Genomic DNA, 18,986 nt, shown 5'->3' with positions numbered 1-18,986 from the left:
CAGTGTGTCTTTTATTATGATAAATGTAAAAAACAAGACAACGTAAGCATTTACTGTGCTTTTTTTTTTTGTATTAAATTCTTTTCTTGGTACATTGTAGGTATACAACACAATTACATTTCTCATTGGGAATTGTACCTTTACATAATGCATCTTGGTTCTTATTTTTTCCCCATTCCTAGCCCTCCCTTCACGCCCTCCACCCTTCCCTATTTACAAAGACTTTGTTTCCATTTTTTCCATTTCTCATCATTTTTCCTTTCCCTTCTTTCCTTTCCCCTGCCCCTCCCACTACCCCTACCCTTTTGGACCTTTTCTTCCTATTTTACATTATCAATTATTCATTCTAATCATTGGTACATTTTAGGTATACAATATAATGACATTCATCATTGGAAATTTGCACCTTTACATAGTCTCTCTTGGTTCTTATTTTTCACCCTTGCCCAGCCCTCCCTTCAACCCCTCCATTTCTCCCTATTTACAAAGAATTTGTTCCTATTTTTCCATTTTCTCATATTAATCCCATTCCCTTCTATCCTTTCCCCTCCCCCTCCCACTTCCTTCCCCTTTGCCCCTTTTCTTCCTATTTCACATTACCTATTATACATTTAGTCCTTATTTACACTTTTAGTTTCTCACACCAGAGAAACTTTTCAATATTGACACGTGTCCTGTTTATATCACTTAAGAGTATCGCCTCAATGTGCATCCACTTAGCTATAAATGTCTCTAATTTCTCATTTTTCATGGCTGAGTAGTACTCCATTTTATTAAAAAACCACATTTTCTTTATCCAGTCTCCAGTTGATGGGCATTTGGGCTGTTTCCAAGTTTTAGCTATTACAAACTGTGCTGCTATGAACATGGGCGCACATATATCACTGTGGTATGATTCTTTTAATTCTTTGGGGAAGATCCCCAGCAGTGGAATAGTGGGGTCAAATGGGACTTCCAGTCCTAGTTCTTTGAGGTATCTCCATACTGATTTCCATAGTGGTTGCACCAGTCTACACTCCCACCATCAGTGGAGCAGGGTTCCTCTTTCCCCACAGCCCCACCCGCATTTGTTATTGATTGATTTCATGATAGCAGCCATTCTTTCTGGAGTGAAGTGGAATCTCAGCGTTGTTTTCATTTGCATCTCTCGAATGACCAGTGATGTTGAACATTTTTTCATGTATTTATTTGCTATTTCTACTTCTTTGTGTGAGAAATGTCTGTTCATTTCAGCTGCCCATTTTTCTATTGGGTCTTTAAATTTGAGAGGTCTGATCTTTTTAAGTTCTTTATAGATTCGAGGTAGTAGACCTTTGTCTGAGGAAGAGCAGGTGAAGATTTTTTCCCACATCATGGGTTGTCTCTTCACACTGCTGGTGGTTTCTCTTGCTGTGCAGAAGCCTTTTAATAAAAAGAGATCCCATTTGTTGATTGTTTGTGGTAGTTCACGGGCAACTGAGGTTTTGTTCATAAAATCTTTTCCTACACCGATGTCTTCAAGAGTTCTACCTAAGCTCTGTTCCAACTGGTTCAGAGTTTCTATTTTAATATTTAGATTTTTAATCCAGTTTAGTTTAGTGCATGGTGAGAGATACAGGTCTAGTTTTAATCTTTGGCAAGTTGAAGCCCAATTTTTCCAGCACCATTTATTAAAGAGGCTATCTTTCCTCCAGTGAGGGTGTTTGGCTCCTTTATCAAAGATGAGATGGCTGAGTGTGTCTGGAGTTGTTTCTGCATCTTCTAATGTGTTCCACTGGTTCTCAGGTCTGTTTCTTTGCCAGTACCATGCTGTTTTTATCACAATAGCTTTGTAGTATAGTTGCAGGTTGGGGAGTGTGATACCCCCTGCTATGTCTCTGTTGCCTAGAATTGCTTTTGCTATTCTGGGTCTCTTCTTGTTCCAAATGAATTTTTGGATTGTTTTCTCAAGGTCTGTGAAGTATGCTGCTGGGATCTCAATTGGAATTGCATTAAATCTATATAGCAGTTTTGAAAGTATGGCCATTTTCACTATATTAATCCTTCCTACCCAGGAGCAGGGAATGTCTGTCCATTTTCTGATATCATCTTCAATCTCTCTTTTCAGAGTGCCATAGTTTTCAGAGAAGAGGTCTTTTGTTTCTTTTGTTAGGATGACTCCTAGGTATTTCAGTTTTTTGAATGCTATTGTGAAAGGAATTATTTGCCCTATTTCTCTCTCAGTGAGTCTGTCATTGGTGTAGAGGAAAGCTATTGATTTTTGTGTGTTGACCTTGTAACCAGCTACTTGACTGAATTTGGTTATTAAGTCTAGAAGACTTTTGGTGGAGTTCTTGGGGTCTTCTATATACAGTATCATGTCATCTGCAAATAATGACAATTTGACTTCTTCATTTCCTATCTTTATTCCTTTTATTTCTTTCTCTTGTCTAATTGCTGTGGCTAATGTTTCCAGAACTATATTGAACAAGAGTGGTGATAGTGGACATCCTTGTTTTGTTCCTGATTGGAGTGTGAAGGATTTCAGTTTTTGACCATTTAGTATGATATTGGCTGTTGGTTTTTCATAGATGGCTTCTATCAGTTTGAGGTAGAGACCATCTATTCCAATTTTTTGTAGGGTTTTTATCATAAATGCCTGTTGGATTTTGTCAAATGCTTTTTCTGCGTCTATGGAGATAATCATATGGTTTTTGTCCTTGGCTCTATTGATATAGTGTATTACATTGATTGATTTTCGTATATTGAACCATCCCTGCATCCCTGGGATGAATCCCACTTGATCAGGGTGTATGATCTTCTTGATGATCTTCTGCATTCTTTTTGCCATTATCTTATTAAGGATTTTTGCATCTATGTTCATTAGTGAGATTGGCCTATAGTTCTCTTTTTCAGTTGGGTCTTTCTCTGCTTTGGGGATCAAGGTGATGCTTGCTTCCAGGAATGAATTTGGGAGTATTGCTTCCCTTTCAATTTCATTGAAGAGTTTAAACAGTAGTGGCAGCAGTTCCTCTCTAAATGTCTTGTAGAATTCAGCAGTGAAACCATCAGGGCCTGGGCTTTTCTTAGTTGATAAGTTTTTAATTACATTTTCAATTTCATTGGTTGATACTGGGTTGTTCAGAATTTTTAGGTCTTCTTCGTTCAACTTTGGTAATTCATATGTATCTAGGAATCTGTCCATTTCTTCTGTGTTGTCCATCTTATTGGCGTATAGGTTCTGGAAGTAGGTATTGATGATCCTCTGTATTTCTGCTGGGTCTGTTGTCATTTCACCCTTTTCATTCCTAATTGCATGGATTTGGGCTTTTTCTTTCCTTTTTCTGACAAAGTTGGCTAAAGGTTTGTCAATTTTGTTGATTCTTTTGAAGAACCAACTCTTGGCTTCATTGATTTCTTGTATCGTTCTCTTAGTCTCCATTGCATTGATTTCTCCTCTGATCTTTATAATTTCCTCCCTTGTATGAGCTTTGGGGTTGTCCTGCTCTTCTTTTTCTAGAAGCTTGAGGTTCAGCATCAGGTTGTTTAATTGAGCTCGTTCTGTTTTCCTAATATGCGTATTCACTGCTATGAATTTCCCTCGTAAGACAGCTTTCATTGTGTCCCATAGATTCCGATATGTTGTATTGTCATTGTCATTTAATTGAAGGAACTGTCTGATTTTTTCTTTAATTTCCTGTGTGACCCATTGGTTATTCAGAAGTGTGTTGTTCAATTTCCACGTGTTTATGCAATTTTTTGAGTTTCTTTTGCTATGGATCTCCAATTTCATGGCACTATGGTCTGATAATATACAGGGGATAACTTCAGTTCCTTTGCACTTACTTAAACCTGTTCTATGTGTGAGTATGTGGTCTGTTTTGGAGAATGACCCATGTGCAGCTGAGAAGAATATGTATTCTGATTTTGTGGGGTGGAAGACTCTGTAAACATCTGTTACGTTCATTTGTTCAAGAGTTCGATTGAGTTCTAGTATTTCATTACTTATTTTTAGTCTAGTTGATGTATCTATTTGTGACAGTGGGGTGTTGAGGTCCCCCACTACAATTGTATTAGTGCATATGTGACTTTTCATGTCCGTTAGTATTTGTTTTATATAGTTGGGTGCACTAGTGTTTGGTGCATAGATATTTATGATTGTCATGTCTTCCTCTTGGATTGTTCCCTTTACAAGGATGTAGTGTCCTTATTCGTCTCTCTTAATCAGTGTTGGTTTGAAATCTACTTGATCTGCCAAGAGGATAGCTATTCCTGCTTTTTTTCGGGTTCCTGTCGCATGGAGTATTGTTTTCCACCCTTTAACTTTCAGTCTATGAGTTTCCTTTTGAATTAAGTGTGTTTCTTGTATGCAGCATATTGTTGGATTTTGCTTCTGGACCCATTCTGCCAGTCTATTTCTTTTCATTGGTGAATTGAGACCATTAACATTGATGGTTATAACTGAAACATATTGACTTGTCATTGCCATGACTTTTTCTTTTTGTTGGGTTCTCCCCCTTTCCATTTAATTTCTTGTCATGCCAGATGGGTACATTCTGCTTTGCTTCCTGGGGTTGTGATCCTCAATGTCTGTTCCTCGGATATTGTGTAAAATTCTTTGGCGTGCTGGTTTGGTATTCACGAAGTTCCTAAGGTGCTCTTTGTCATGAAAGTATCTTATTTCTCCATCCATTTTGAAAGATAGTTTTGCAGGGTACATCAGTCTGGGTTGGAGGCTGTTTTCTTTTAGGGCTTGGAATATGTCACTCCAAGCTCTTCTTGCCTTGATGGTTTGTGTTGAGAAGTCTGCTGTGATTCTGATGGGCTTTCCTTTGTATGTGATTTGTTTCTTTTCTCTGACTGCTTGGAGAACTTTGTTCTTCTGTTGTTTTTCTGGAATCTTAACAATTATATGCCTATGTGTAGATTATTTTTGATCAAGACTATTTGGAGTCCTATATGCCTCACTTATCTGTATGTCAAGCTCTTTTCCCCTGCTTGGGAAGTTTTCTGCCATTATTTCTGTGAAGAAGTTTTTTATGTCATCTCCACTCTCTCCTGTTTCTTCATTGAGCCCAATCAGTCTTATGTTATTCTTCTTTGCATCATCTAGCAGCTGCTGGATTGATTTCTCATGTCCCCTTATAATTTTGAAGCAATTTTTCTTTTCCTGATCACTAATTGCAATCTTATCTTCTGTATCTGAAATTCTGTCCTCACATTGGCTCATTCTTCTGTGTAGACTCTCAATGGAGTTTTTAATGTCCTGGAAATCTATTTGCATCTGTTTTATGGATTCCATTTGTTTCTTATGTTGGGATTCCATCATGTTCCTCAGCTTCTCTCTAGATTTATTCATCATGTCTTGCACTAGGGGCACAATTTCTCCTGTTATCTGAGAAATTATTTCTGATTCATTTTTTCCAGATCCCCTTTTGTTGCCAGTTCAGTGGGTCCAGGTGGTTGAGTATCAGAGTGTTCCATCTCATTTCCCTTTGGGGTTGCTGTAGGTGATCTGGAAGTCTGGTTTTGAGACTTATTTACATGTTTTCTCATTTCGACTGGGCCAGGGGGCTGTTAGCGCCTGCACAGATTACCTCCTCTGAGCTGGGTGAGGTGGGCCAGGGGCCGCGAGCAGCGGTAGGGATGGTGACCCTAAAGCCCTTTCCTGTGGGCTGGGAGCAGCCGGAGGGATGGTGGCTGGGAAACCCCTTCCTCTGGACCAGGAGCAGTGGGATGACGGCTCAGAAGCCCCTACCTCTGGGCTGGGAGCAGCAGGACTCATTACCTTGGTCTGGTGTCCTCTGCATCTTTGTAGTGTGGAACCAGGTGGCTGCCTGTCTGCAGCGGGGTGATTCGGTGTCTTCCGTGCAACTCAGGACCTCGGTAGGGCATGCACAGACCTTCCTGTGTGCAGCAGGCTGGTTCCGCGTGTTCTGTGCGACTCAGGACCTCGGTAGGGTATGGGCAGACCTGCCTGTCTGCAGTGGGATGATTTGGCGTCTTCCACGTGACCTTACTGTGTTTTTGATCACACCTCCTATGCCAAGTTACCTGGAACACATGAGGGCCACAGTAGGCACAGAAATGCAGAGATTCCCCACTGTAGACCTGGCAGCAGCACTTCTGGCTCCTACCAGACTTAGGGGCCCCCAGGTCTGGGGGAGGCTGGGGCTGGGCCTTCCACACTTGCCGAGTTCCTACTTAGCCTGGGCTCCAAGGACCAGGCCTTACTGAGTTTGTCCCTCCATCCCCACCTCACTGCCCACACCAGTGTTCAGGACTCTAGGAGGCCGAAATTCCTCACCTTCCACTCCTGGAGGATGGGATCCAGTAGATCATTCCCCAGGAGGCTTTTGAAGCTCTTCACCCTGTCCTTGGAGGGCTCAATTCTGGGGTGTTATTAGCTGGGCAAGTTTCTATCCCCTTTCCTGTGCCCACAGAGGATTTCCTTCCATTGCTCTGACTTGGCATGAGCAGGAGGTGGGTCTGTGTATGCCCTCCTCCAGGAGAAAACCTCCTCTGCCCAGCATCCTGTCTCCTGGGAGAGTTGGGAGGAAGAGAGCAGGCGGGCACCTGGACTCACCCTCTCCCGCTAAATAGCCCAGGAACAGCATTCTTGCAGGCTGTGGGAGGAGTACCAAGATGCCTGCCATGTATAAGGGGTCTGGCATGGGGGGTTCCACAGATCTCCAGTGACTTCAGTGCTCTTTTCTTTGCAACAGAAGAGAAATCACCCAGGAGGGAAGAATCTGATGAGGAGGAGATGACGTCCAGGACAGAGAGGACACCAATCAGCCAGCCTCAGAGGATCCCTGTGTTTCCAGGCATGGACCCAGCAGCCCTGAAGGTATCAGAGCCACCTTGTGGGTTGGTGTGTTCCTCCTTCCCTCTCCTCCTTCCACTCCCTTCCCTCCCTATCCATCATAAATCTATCCATCATTACTTAACCCTCCCTCCCCTCATTTTTGAAATAGTTTAAGACCCAGAGGAAATTGCAGCAATAGTACAGAGAGTTCCTATGTACCTTTGACTCCACTTTCCCCAGTGATTGTATCTCTCATGACCGTAGCACGTTGTCAAAACCAGGAAAGAGGCCTCTGATTATTAACAGTGCTAGTAAGTTATTTGGATTTCACCAGTGGCCCATTGTTGCTTTTCCATTTTCTGTCTTTCTGCAGCCCCAAACTTGCTGCTGTGTTTTGCCTCATAGCTAAGCTTCAGTTTCCTCATCTGTAAAATGGGTAAATGATCCATTTAGGTACCAGGTCCAGTACTGGACATCTGAGAAACAGGAGTGAACAATATAATATCCCGAGGCCCCTAAGGAATGAATCCAGTTCATGAGGGAAGGTAGGCAGGCGTGTGGACCCTGCAGTGCTGGGTAACAGGAGATGCCAACACTGGGCCCATGTGACACCCTTCAGTTCCACCCAGATCCTAGCTGGACTGTAGGGTCCTGAGGAAGGGCTAGGCTTCCTCCCTCCCTGACCCAGCTCCCCCAGCACTTCAAGTCATCCTAGGATGAAATAGGCTTAACTAGGCTATGATGGGGCCCATCTCATCCCTGGTTCTTCAAAAGGCAGTTCTTTGCTCCTGTTTTATTGATGAGGAAATCAGGGCAAGCCCCTTGGAGTATTAAGGGAATGTCCCCACTTTGGATATTCCACGCGGGCCACAGAAACCTCTTAATAGTGGGCCATGAGCGGGTTACTCCTCTGGTAGATGGAAGTTTTGCCTTCTATGTCTTCTCTTACAAGAATACAAAGTCAGTGTTTGCCTTTGTATCCAATTTTACAGGCCCTCGGGACATGGATGTCGTTTAGTGCATGTGCTAGGCCACAGGTGTTATGGCTGTATTTTTTCAAAGCATTGGAAGAAGTTGTTTTACAAGGTGGGCTACCAGAGGCATAGGACAGGCCCAGGGTACAGGAGAGCAGAGGCTCTGTCCCATGTGGCTGTCCCCAGGAACTCCTGAGACAGGCAGACCTCTGGATCCCTGGGCATGGCTTGAAGCTGCTGCACTTGGGCAAGTGAGGCTCCTGCATGTGCTCACCCATAGCTTCAGCTCCTGGAGCTGCTGGCTGCCTCTGGAGGCCTGGGCTTGTGCCTCCACCACCAGATGAAGTCTAGGGATAGCCCACACCCTGTCTCTCTCTGCTGTGGGCAGTGCCCTGTGGTTAACACCCTAGTGTGAATACCAGTTAGTGAAAACCCTTGTGTGACTAGTGAGCTTCAGGCCTTTGCTCTGTGACACAGGACAGCAGCATCATGAGCTGACCCTATGTTGTATGACTTAGGCCTGGTGGAATCCATATGATTGTATGTCTAGCACCCAGGAGCCTGTGAGGGTCATGGCAACTGTTGCTGGGAATTTCTACCCACCAGTGGCCTTGGGGCTTGCTCAACTAGTCCAAGCAAGTGGGTTTGAAACCTGCCAAGTTCTTGAGGTTTTTAAAAAGCATTTTTCTGTACATTTCCTCACCAGAGTATTATGAAGCATCATGGGAAGGTGGGGAGGTGGAATGCCAGGGCAATATGGCCCCAGGGTGTTGCTGGCCTTGTTGTTGAGTGAGCCCTTCCCTAGACCCAAGGCCATTAAGTCCTGACTCTCTTCTCTTCCCAGGCTCAGCTGCACAAGAGGCCAGAGGTGGACAGTCCTGGTGAGACCCCAGGCCGGGTCCCCCAGCCCAAGACCCCCAAGTCCCTGTTCCAGCCTGGGGGGCTGGGCAGTCGAGTGCTTCCTTCCAGCGTGGAAAAGGATGAGAGGTGAGGGGTTGTGGGGACAGACTCAGGTGTTGCAGAGTGCTGACTAGGAGCACGTCTCTTCTGATTTTCCACCAACATCTGCAGTGGGGCTCTGGGGCCTTTCCACGTCCTGACAGCTAAACTCTACACCAGAGGCAGGCACCGAGGTCAGGATCATGTCTCCTCCTTCCCCTGTTCCACACAGAAACCCAGGATACTACTGATATGGGGAAGACAGCTGAAGAAACTGAGGCTTTCTTCCTCTCATCCTCCTAGGAAACACCTTTGTATCAGGAGACTCAGGGAGACTTGGGAAGGACAATCCAAGGGTACAGCAGTCCTGTTCCTGGGCTCAGACTGGTTGATGGAGAGATGACCTCAGTGCAACCCCTGCCCCACAGGGCTCTCAGCTGGGGATAGAGGTCACAGGCACAGGCTCTAAAGTTACAGAGCCCACGTTGGAGTCCAGCTGTGCAGTCACCAGACAGCATGAGCCTCAGATTCCCCATCTGCAAAATGGGTTTACTAACTGTCATGACCTTCCAGGTGGCTGTGAGGGTGAAGCATGCAGTGCCTAGGGGCCTGGTGTGTAGACATGTTCAATAGAGAATGAAGTTCTTATATCGAGTACTGTCAGCACATAAAATTAGGAAGTATTTTTGATGCTAGGGTTGTGATCTAAGTACCAAGATAGAATAGAATGGGCAAACTGTAGCCAACAGGCTGAATCCAGCCCACTGTCTGGATTTTCCGATAAAACTTTATTGGCACATAGCCATGCCTACTCACATCAGCATTGTCTGTGGCTGCTTCTGTATGATTACGCAGGGACATCCTTAGACCACAGTCAGAAATAGGTACTATCTGGTCCTTTGACACTGTGATAGAGGAGGGACTCATCATGCTCTACAAGCTAATAGAGGTACTTTTGCTGAGTCTAGATGCCCAAACAGGTCTCAGCTAGGTCAAGGAGCAGTGAAAGGGGATGCCAAGCAGGGGCCAGAGTGCACAGAGACCTAGAAGCTGGTATTCCAGGAGCTTTGAGTGGTGCATGCTCTTGCACTAGAGTGGACTTCGGAAAGCAGAAGGACAAGGTCAGACAGACAGGGATGGCTGCCATGTATTCCCCATCCTAGGGACACCAGAATTGCAGGGTGGCTGGAGGAGGCTCCTGGCCTGGGACTCGGGCATCTCTGGAGGCCTGGGTTTGTGCCTCCGCCACCAGGGAAGGTATGGCTACTCTGGGGTACCCCATACCCTGGTCTCCCCAGGGGCTCTCTCTTTATTCCAAGGCTGGTGGGTGGAATAGCTCATGATGTCCCCAAGTCACCCTTTCCCCCCGAGCTGCCCCTAGCCAGGTCAGCAACTTCCTGAGCTCTCCAGGCCTGGGGGCTAGGGGCTTCTTCTGAGATCAGAAAATATGTTCAAAGAGAGAGAGAGAGAGAGAGAGAGAGAAAGAGAGAGAGAGAGAGAGAGTGTGTATGTGTGTGTGTGTGTGTGTGTGTGTATTAGGGGATGGTTTTAAAGAATTGGCTCATGTGGTTGTGTAGGGTGCTGGCAATCTACAGTGGAGCTGGGTGTGGTGGTGGATACCTGTAATCCCAGCACTCAGGAGGCTGAGGCAGGAGGATTGACATGATTTTGAGGCCAGCCTGGGCTACATAGTGAGTTTGAGGCCAGCCTAAACTACATAGCGAGACCCTGTCTAAAAAAATTAAAAATAAATAAAATTCTACGGAAGAGGCTGGCAGGCTGGAGACCCAGGATTTCAGTCCGCTCTTCTTTCCAGGAAGTCAGTCTTTTTTTACTAATGCCTTCAGCTGATTGGATGAGGCCCACCAAGTATGGAGGTAAATTGCTTTGCTCAGAGTCTACTGATTTAAATGTTAATTTCATCCAAAAAAAGAACCCTTCACAGAAACAGATAGAATAATGTCTGACCAAATATCTAGGTACTATGGTCTGGTCAAGATGACATACAGAATTAAGGGATTTTGTACATGGATAGAGAGATGGAAGGATGGATGGATAATTGGTAAATTGATGTATGAAATAATTTTATATGAGATAACATTTTACAGATTACTTCACAGAATGGATATATCAGGACTAATTTATTTCTGCCCATTGATGGACACTGATGAATTTCTGTTTCTTGCTTATTGATCATGTTAATATGACATGTTTTCACTGTGAGTGCTTGGCCAGCCCCTGCCTTGGCACAATGGATGGAGTCGGGCACCATGCAGCCCTACCTGCAGGAGCCATGGTGTGGCCCACACTGACTCCCTGGCCTTGTGGTTTCAGGTCAGAAGAACCTTCTCCCCAGTGGCTAAGGGAGCTGAAATCCAAGAAGCGGCAAAGCCTGTATGAGAATCACGTGTGACAGGTAGAAAGGTTCCCATGGTCCTGGGAGCAGAGTTCAGATGGGGGCAGAGGTGTGGAGTTGGAACGTGGTGCCACAGAGAGAGCAAGCCACAGAGAGGGGTCAGGGTGGGCAGAGTTGTGTTTGGGGGCAGTGGTGATCTATTCCTATGGGTATGGAGCTAAGCGGGGCAGCCTGGGGTGAATGAAAAGGGCCTGGGTGGAGGCTCAGATGCCCAGGGCTCTGATCTTGTGCTCTTGGCGAACACTTCCTGCTGCCTCTTTTATAAAATGGAAGGGTGTTTCCAATTTCTGTATGGGGAATATATTCATGTACAAACTAATTATATTTAATTTAAAAAATACATACAATCTGGCTGGGGATTTAGCTCAGTGGTTTTGCTGCCTGCTGCGCAAGCGCAAGGACCCAAGTTTGATCCCCAGTACCAAAAAAAGAAAAAAAGCAAAGAAAACTCAAACAAACAAAAAATACATACAATCATCGGTCAGTATCCACAGGGGAATGGCTCCAGAAAGACACCCAAATCCAGAGATTCTCAAGTCCCTTACATAAAATGGTGTAGTCTTTGTATAAAATCTACATATATCCTCCCAAATACTTGAAATCACTGCTAGGGTAATTATAATACCTAGTACAAAGTAAATGCTGTGGAAATTTTTTAGAGAATAATAATAAGACAAAAAGCCTATACATTCAATACATATGTACTTTTTCCCCCAAAATATTTTCAGACAAGATTGGGCACATTCAGGGTAGTATGGCCATAGACCAAAATATTTTCAATCTGGAGTTAGCTGAATCCACAGATGGGGAACACACAGACGGGGAAGACTGATCTTATTTTAAAAACCAAATGATTATATGCACTCTGGTGCAGGTCTCAGATGTCTGACCATTGTGAACTTCAGTTTCCACACACAAAATGGATCACCAGTGCCCACATCACCGAGGGGTCCTCAGGGCTCAGTGAGAACACGCTGGAAGTGCCAGACTGTGTGCTTCCTGTACATCCTCAGTTTAGGAGCACATGATGACAAGGCAAAGTTGGCCTTGATTTGATTGGCAGAAATGACCCACATCCCTGAAGTCCCAAATGCTCTGACAACAATACTATTTTTATTTCTCATTCAGTGACAAAACCTCACCTGAATGGAGATAATGCTGTAGATACTGTTTGCAGCACTTTATGTATTACTTATGCAGTATGATTGAAAAATATGATTGGATGTTTAAATTTTTTTAAAAATTTATTACTGTAAAAGACCATCCCCCTCAAATACTCCATTTCACTTCAAACACTTATCCCATCACTCTTGCCACTTTCTGAAACACTTCTAGAAGTTCTCTTTCATGAATGTCTTTAGTCGCACCATTGTGGCTGCCTCAGAGTCCTGAATTGATTCAAAATATTTACTTTTCATGATTATTTTGATTTGGGGGGAAGAGCCAGAAGTCATTGTGCCAAATCCAGTGAATGGTAGTAATGAGGTAGATGAGGATACACTGTAATGTTTTTATGAGCCTGCCTTTCTGTTGGAAGGCCTTTCTCAGCAACAGCATTCACTGTGTATTTGATCACACCACATGAGGACACTTGTGAAAGAGGACTTTCAGAACTGCTTCAGAAAATGGCAAGAATGATGGGATAAGTGTGTTGGAAACAAGGGGGAGTATTTTGAGAGGGAGTAATGGCAATGTCTGTTTTACTAGAATAAATTGAAAAATTTAAACACTCCCTGTATATTTTGATGACTTCTTGCATTTATGTATTTGCTAATCTATCTATTTATTTATGCTGTGCAAGGGATGAGACTCCAGGCCTTGTCCATGTTAGGCAGGTGCTGTACCACTGAGCTAAACCCCCAGCCCTATTTGTCCAACCGGATGAATACTCGTAGTATATTATGTGCTTGATTATGGGAGTGATGCATAATATAGGTTGCATAATATGTATATGTATGGATGGACAGGTATGTTTGAGTATATATGTGCATATTTATCTCAAAAAGACTTAAAAATTCCCCAGTAAATCAGTGCTCAAGGTGACTAAGGGATCAGGACCTATGTTTATTTGTGTTTAGTATGGCACATGTGCTATCTCCTGGAGTCTTCCAGCGATCCTTTCATTTTAAAGTTTAATCTTGTTTTTAATTAGCACGTAGTAATTGTATATAAAAATGGGATGCAGTGTGATGTCTCAGTACACTTACAAGCTGTGTAATGATTAAGTCAGGTTAATTGGCAAATCCACCCCCTCAAACATTTATCACTTCTTTGTGGCGAGAGCATTCCAAACCCTCTCTGATACTTCTTTTGAAATATATTATTATCAGCAATCCATTGGAGGAAAGTGAGGCTCAGACCTGGCTCTAAATGTCCAGTTCATTCCACTGGACAAGACTGCTCGCCACCCTCCTCATTTCGCCCCTTTCCTACCTGCCAAAAAATCTTTCCTGGCCTAAGGTTATGAAGGCTCCTTCCCTGGGGACTACCAGAAATGGTTATTCGTTTATTTGGTTTTTGGCAGTGCTGGGGAAGGGAGCCAGGCCCTTGCTCATACTAGGTGTGTATTCTACCACTGGACTGCACCCCTGGTCCCCAGAAAAGGTTGGAAGGCCTGGTGAGGGAGGCAGGTGGGACAAAACGTTCCCACTGTTGACACCAGCACTGTCCTTTTCTTTCCAGGCAGGGAGCAGTGCCACATCAATTAACAGAAGCCTTAACCGTCAGACTGTCATGAGCTGCAGAGAGGCCAAGCTGCTGCCCTCCCTCCCGCACCATGCTCACGTGCCTGGATCCTCTCGGGGCCAGAGACCATGCTCCAGGGTCCAAATCTCACAGGAAGGCCTCCCCTCTGTGAGGACCTGCTCAGGTCCAAGACAGAAGGCTGGGACGGAGGCCAGGCTGCCCAGAAATGCCCTCTGCTGGGGGTTTTGCTTTAATATCAGTTTGCATTTCTACCCTCGTTCAACACCTTCTGCATCTCCAGGAACATCAGTGCAAGCCTGGATTCTCTGCCTTGGTTCTGAAAACACCTGAATTGGGAGACCAACTCTTGGCTTTTCACTAGGAAAGGACATTTAAGAAAGTTCAAACCATTCACTTGCTGCTGTTATCTTGGTCCAAGGCATTACCATGGGGTGTTGGGAGTTTTGATTGCTTTGACAGGTTCCTTTTTCCTCATGACAAATCAGCTTTTCCAATTTTTAAACATACCCTCCCTGATTCTTTTAAGTATATTTCTCCTTCTAGTTGGGCTGTGTGCATAGCTGACCTATTTTTTGTTTGCTTTAGAAGGCAATAAAGCAATAACAGCCAATTTTCTTTGAAATTGATATATATATATGTTTTTACGTTAAAGGATAGGAGGACAGGTGTGTGAATAGTATGTTCTGAAGTATCTAACCTCAGGTTACCTTATCTCTATCCAGGCTTTTTACAACTTGTAACTGTCACCCTGTATATAGTCTCCCCCCTTTCTTTCCCATTTGATCTCTGATTTCTGTGGGATGGCCTTTGTCCCTTGGCCTCAAGGGTCATAAGTGCTGCTCAAATGGCAGTACCTTTGTCAAACACCAGACCTGCCCCAGGCATCTTCTCCAGTCCCCCTTGAACAAAGTCTGGGTTGCTATAGTAGAGGAGCCTTTCTAAATCAGCCTCAGAACAAATGCTTGAGTTAGGAGTACTTTTTGTTTTTTATTTTCTGTCACCTTGAGCCATCTTCACCAGCTCCACCTGACTGCATGTTTTGGGGGGTGGGGTGGGGAATTCAAATGGTAGCATTACTCAAAACTTTGCCAAAGGTGAGCTCTAGGCCACGAACTTCCTGGGAGTGCTGGATGCTCAGTGACAAAGTGTAAGACTCACCCTGCCTCTTTCTTTTTCTATAGGCTGATTCCTGGGAATCTCCAGGCCTCTGGGAATTCCTTCTACTCTGTCTTTTGTTCCTGGAAATTCTCAACCCAACCCCTTTCCCTCCACTCCCAAAGCTTCAGGCACCAGCAAGCATCCCAGATGTGCCTGGCTGGCTACCTGCCATGCTGGAGTTGCCATAGACCTTGTGCCAACCTTGCCAGAGAATCACCCAATGGTGAGACACATGGGCAGTTCACAGGGCAGCCCACGATTGCAGGGGGCCCTGGAACTGAATGTCCTGATGGATCTGTGTGTAGACCAGCTAGACAGCAAAGTGGACTCCTGAGAGGTGGAAAGTCTTTCTTGGTAAATCCATTATTTGTAAATGGTGTCAAAACTTTCCTTTTTTTCTCCCTTGCCTCCTCTCCCAGACTCTTTATGTCTCTCCCCATCTTATCTCCCTCCCTGCTTTTACTGGCTCTTTTCTCTCTTGCGTGTGGGACTGGTATTGAAGATTTCTCCAGGTTCAGACAGATGCCTATGCACTGCTTAAGGGTGCAGGTCAGAAGCATGGACAGCAACAGCGGGCCCACTCATCCCCCCTCTTAATGAATGGCCTGGGCTTTGCCTACTGGTGGGCTGTTGCTGGGGCTGACATCAGCCTCACGTGTCTGTGTTTGGAAGTTTGGCTTTGCTCAATGAGAGTTTGTATTTTCATCCCGGAGGTATAGTACTCAGTCTGTTCTCTGTAACTATTTGGGGATTTTTTTTTTTTTGGTACCGGGGATCAAACTCGGGTCCTTGCGCTTGGGCAGGAGGTGGCGAAACCACTGAACTAGCTAAGTCCCCGGCCCACTATTTGGGGATTTAATCTTTCCAGAACTGCTTTGATTTTTTTGGCAGATCTATGTCATGTTTTGCAACAGTTTTAATGTGGTGGCTCTCTAAGTCAAAGAGCTTCTCTTAGAAAACACTCCTAGTGTTCTGGCCCTGACTTCATCTCTTGACTCTTGTCTTTCTCTCTGCCAAGTAGAAAGGGCCCTTGGCTCCTATGTGTGTGGACAGCACCAAGCAGAACGCTTAATTCTAAGTGAGTTAGATTTGAGCACAAGTCAAATGACAGGAAAGAAACCACTCTCAAGTGAGGTTGGCCTGGGGATCTTTTGCCCAGCCTCTCACACCTTGACTAGCAATATATCTATTTAATTCTACCTTGATTGAGACAAACCCACTGACTCAGCCCTAGCCTCAAGCCCTGAAGATCTTCATCTCATCTTTTCCAGCAGCACAGAGCTGACAGTCACAGTGGGTTGGGAGTGACCCTCCTAGTGCAGGTTCCCCATGACCTTGGAGTCCTGCTTGTGATCTGTGCAGTGCAGTGAGAAGTAACCGTTGCCCAGGAGCCTTGGCAGGAAGCTGGGCCAAGGGGTTGATTATTTCCCCTTTTCTAAACTAGGTGAGCTCTTTGGGGCTAAGCCGTGGGTTGCCCACCCATTGGGAACTAGCTTTCCAAGTTTTTCTGGAGCCCCCCTCTGGATATCTGTTTCTTTTTAAACTAACTTAATATGCCTTAATCGCCTGTGAGCAGTCAAGTCACCTGCCCAGCCCAGCAGCTCTATCTCTTCTCAAATGAGGCTTACTAGAATGCCGCTTCTTGTGTAGGTACCACCTCCTCCTCCCCCTGTGCCCATCGGTATTTTGACAGCTGGCCTTTTTGCTAAGTCTGTATCTCATTCCCCTCCAGTGGATCATTGCCTTCATGGTCCCTTGCTTAATGATACATGGTGAAGCCTCAAAAGTTAGTCTTGTAGAGAATTACTCAGCACCACCAGAGAAATGCTGGTGGAAGTGAGACCTCACTGTATTGGGGACCTTCGGGGGCTTGGAGTGAGACTGACCCGCCCACCTTGGGTTATCTGGGATTAGAGAAAGGACAGTCAGATGGTGGCATCTTACAGGTTATACAACCCCAGACAAGTTTGTCTTCTTCAGCCTCCCCAGAAGTGAGGCTGACTTTAGGAAAGTGCTAAGGAACATGAACAGAAATAGCCATCAGCCTAAGTTCCTGAGCTTTAGAGGCTGAGAAAGGATTTGGGAAAATCCTGAGCATGATTTTCCTAAAGGAAACCAGTCGTTCCCATCTGGGGTTGATAGCCACCTCATCAGTCTGTGTTGACAATTTGTTTTTCATCCTGATGCACCCAGATTGGCCCCTGGAGTGAAGCACGACTGCAGAGATAAAGCCTCCACTCCCCAGTTTGGAAGTTTAATCTATGGAAGTGTCTGAAGTGACAGAGTGGTTCTGTAGCCTGGGAACACCCCCCACACCCACCCTGAGTATGGGAGCCTGGAGGCCATGATCCCATGGGATGAGGGACAATGTTGGGGTAGAGAGAGCCACCCGAGCAGAGTGACCCACTCCACATCTCAGAGGGGAACCAGCTTGGGCTGAGTCCCGTGGTGAGTAGGGAAACCTGGCTCTGTGCTGAGAAGGTGCCAGGAGCCACCCCCATGGAATCTGGGGAGGCCAGGGCTGTGGAAGCCTAAGTCCATGCCAACAGAATGAGCACCCTGGGTCATCACCAGTCCAGGTCTCTAGTCCCCATCGCTCTCTGGATTTTTCCTTCCTTTATTTGGTTGGCTCCTGCAGGAAGAGAGGCAGAAAGCCAGCTCTCTGCTCTGGAAAACCAGCCCAAGGTTTCCGGCAAGTGAACCCTTGAAATTGTCACCTCCCAGCCCATCTCCTTTTCCTCCCTCCCCCTTACAACACCCTCAAATAGTTGCCCCTCACCTGAGCCATGGCACCTCTTAATGTGACTTGGACTAGCTGTTCTGTGACAATCCCTGGTGGCATCACACCAGCTAAAAATCATGCTATAATCTAAAGAAAAAGTTGAGCCTTTAAATGATGATCTCATTCCACATTGCCATATAGATCCCATAACTATGGAGCTCACAAGAGTAATTGCAGTGTGGAAGGTGTTTTATGTTTTATACTGTATTATTTCCTAAGTCACACAGGTATCCTAGAAGTCACATGCTTCCCAGCGGGTTATGATTCCCATGTGTTTTGCAAGATGGAGTAAGAGGGCAGAACTACGGTATTTAGAAATATAGTATATATTTTCCGAACTGTTCTGGGCTCATCCTCAGATATTTGAGTCATGGTAGGACAAGAACTCAAGTTGTGGGGGGGGGGGGGGGACTAAGGTCCCTGCCTGTGGTGTTCTTGCAGTTGCCTTATGAATTCACAAGCTCCAGGACTTCTAAATGGAAGGCAAGTGCGAGGCACTTTATCCGATCCTGGAAAAAATCTAACCACATGACCAAGAATTCATCTAGAAAAACCTATATTTTTAATGTAAACAAAAAGAGAGGGGGGAAGATTTCCTGGACCTCACAGAGTATTGGGTGTCTACAAGTGCTTTTATATTTTGTAACTGTAAAGAGGTTTCTTATGCACAGAAGAGCAGTTGGAAACTGGTCCACTGCAGTGAAACGAGATGACATTTGCATGTACAGAGACGTTGCATTCAGACTCTGAAAACAGCAAATAAAGCTTTGATGTAAGTTGCATTGGAGAAGCTGGCCTGTCCATGTGCATGAACGGGGGCTCCTGGGCAGGGGGGCCGGTGCCCCTCGCCTGCTGCTGAGTCAGCCCCTCCCCTGTGCTAGCTGTGGGCCTGCAGTGGGAGGGAGCTGGATTCCTGGAACTGGGTGTTGTCCACGGTGGGAGGCCGTGGAGAAATGGCAGGTTCAGAACAAGGGCTGGAATGCTCACTTTGCCACCTCCTGGCTGGGGGCATCTCTGAGCATCAGTTCTCCTTTGCTATACAATGGGGGTGGGGGTTGAGTGCAGCATTTGTGAGCAAGGATTCAGGGCAGGGGTTCTCAGCCTGGTGGACTGTGCCATCGGAGGTCATCACGGGGGAGAACATACTCCGTGCTTGGTGAGGAGAGGCCAAGGGATGCTGTTCAATAGCTCCCTCTTCTCAGCCGCCCCCCACAAAGAGGGACCTAACTCCTGATGCCAGCAGAG

At 45.4% G+C, this 18,986-nt stretch overlaps 1 protein-coding gene across 7 annotated transcripts in view; it reads left to right on the top strand.

The window, feature by feature from the left end:
• Kiaa1671 (KIAA1671 ortholog) overlaps positions 1 to 18,531 on the top strand; it is a 190,983-nt gene extending 172,452 nt beyond the window's left edge. For 6 of the 7 annotated variants that reach the window (XM_087198025.1, XM_004843333.3, XM_021257138.2 and 3 more), the window contains 4 exons: positions 6,684 to 6,808; positions 8,585 to 8,727; positions 11,014 to 11,095; positions 13,778 to 18,531. In XM_087198025.1, the coding sequence (XP_087054151.1) occupies positions 6,684 to 6,808; positions 8,585 to 8,727; positions 11,014 to 11,092 (347 nt within the window). In that variant the 3' untranslated portion in view covers positions 11,093 to 11,095; positions 13,778 to 18,531. The remainder of the gene's footprint in view (positions 1 to 6,683; positions 6,809 to 8,584; positions 8,728 to 11,013; positions 11,096 to 13,777) is intronic. The other variant, XM_021257137.2, reaches the window with a different exon arrangement.
• Positions 18,532 to 18,986: the final 455 nt, after the last annotated feature.

This window comes from Heterocephalus glaber, unplaced genomic scaffold, assembly GCF_053883595.1.
Source record: "Heterocephalus glaber isolate CG9 unplaced genomic scaffold, H.glaber_assembly_v1.0 deba00001687, whole genome shotgun sequence".
Classification (NCBI taxonomy): domain Eukaryota; kingdom Metazoa; phylum Chordata; class Mammalia; order Rodentia; family Bathyergidae; genus Heterocephalus; species Heterocephalus glaber.
The sequence above is the reverse complement of the archived record's forward strand: the minus strand, read 5'-3'. Positions and strand labels throughout refer to the sequence as shown.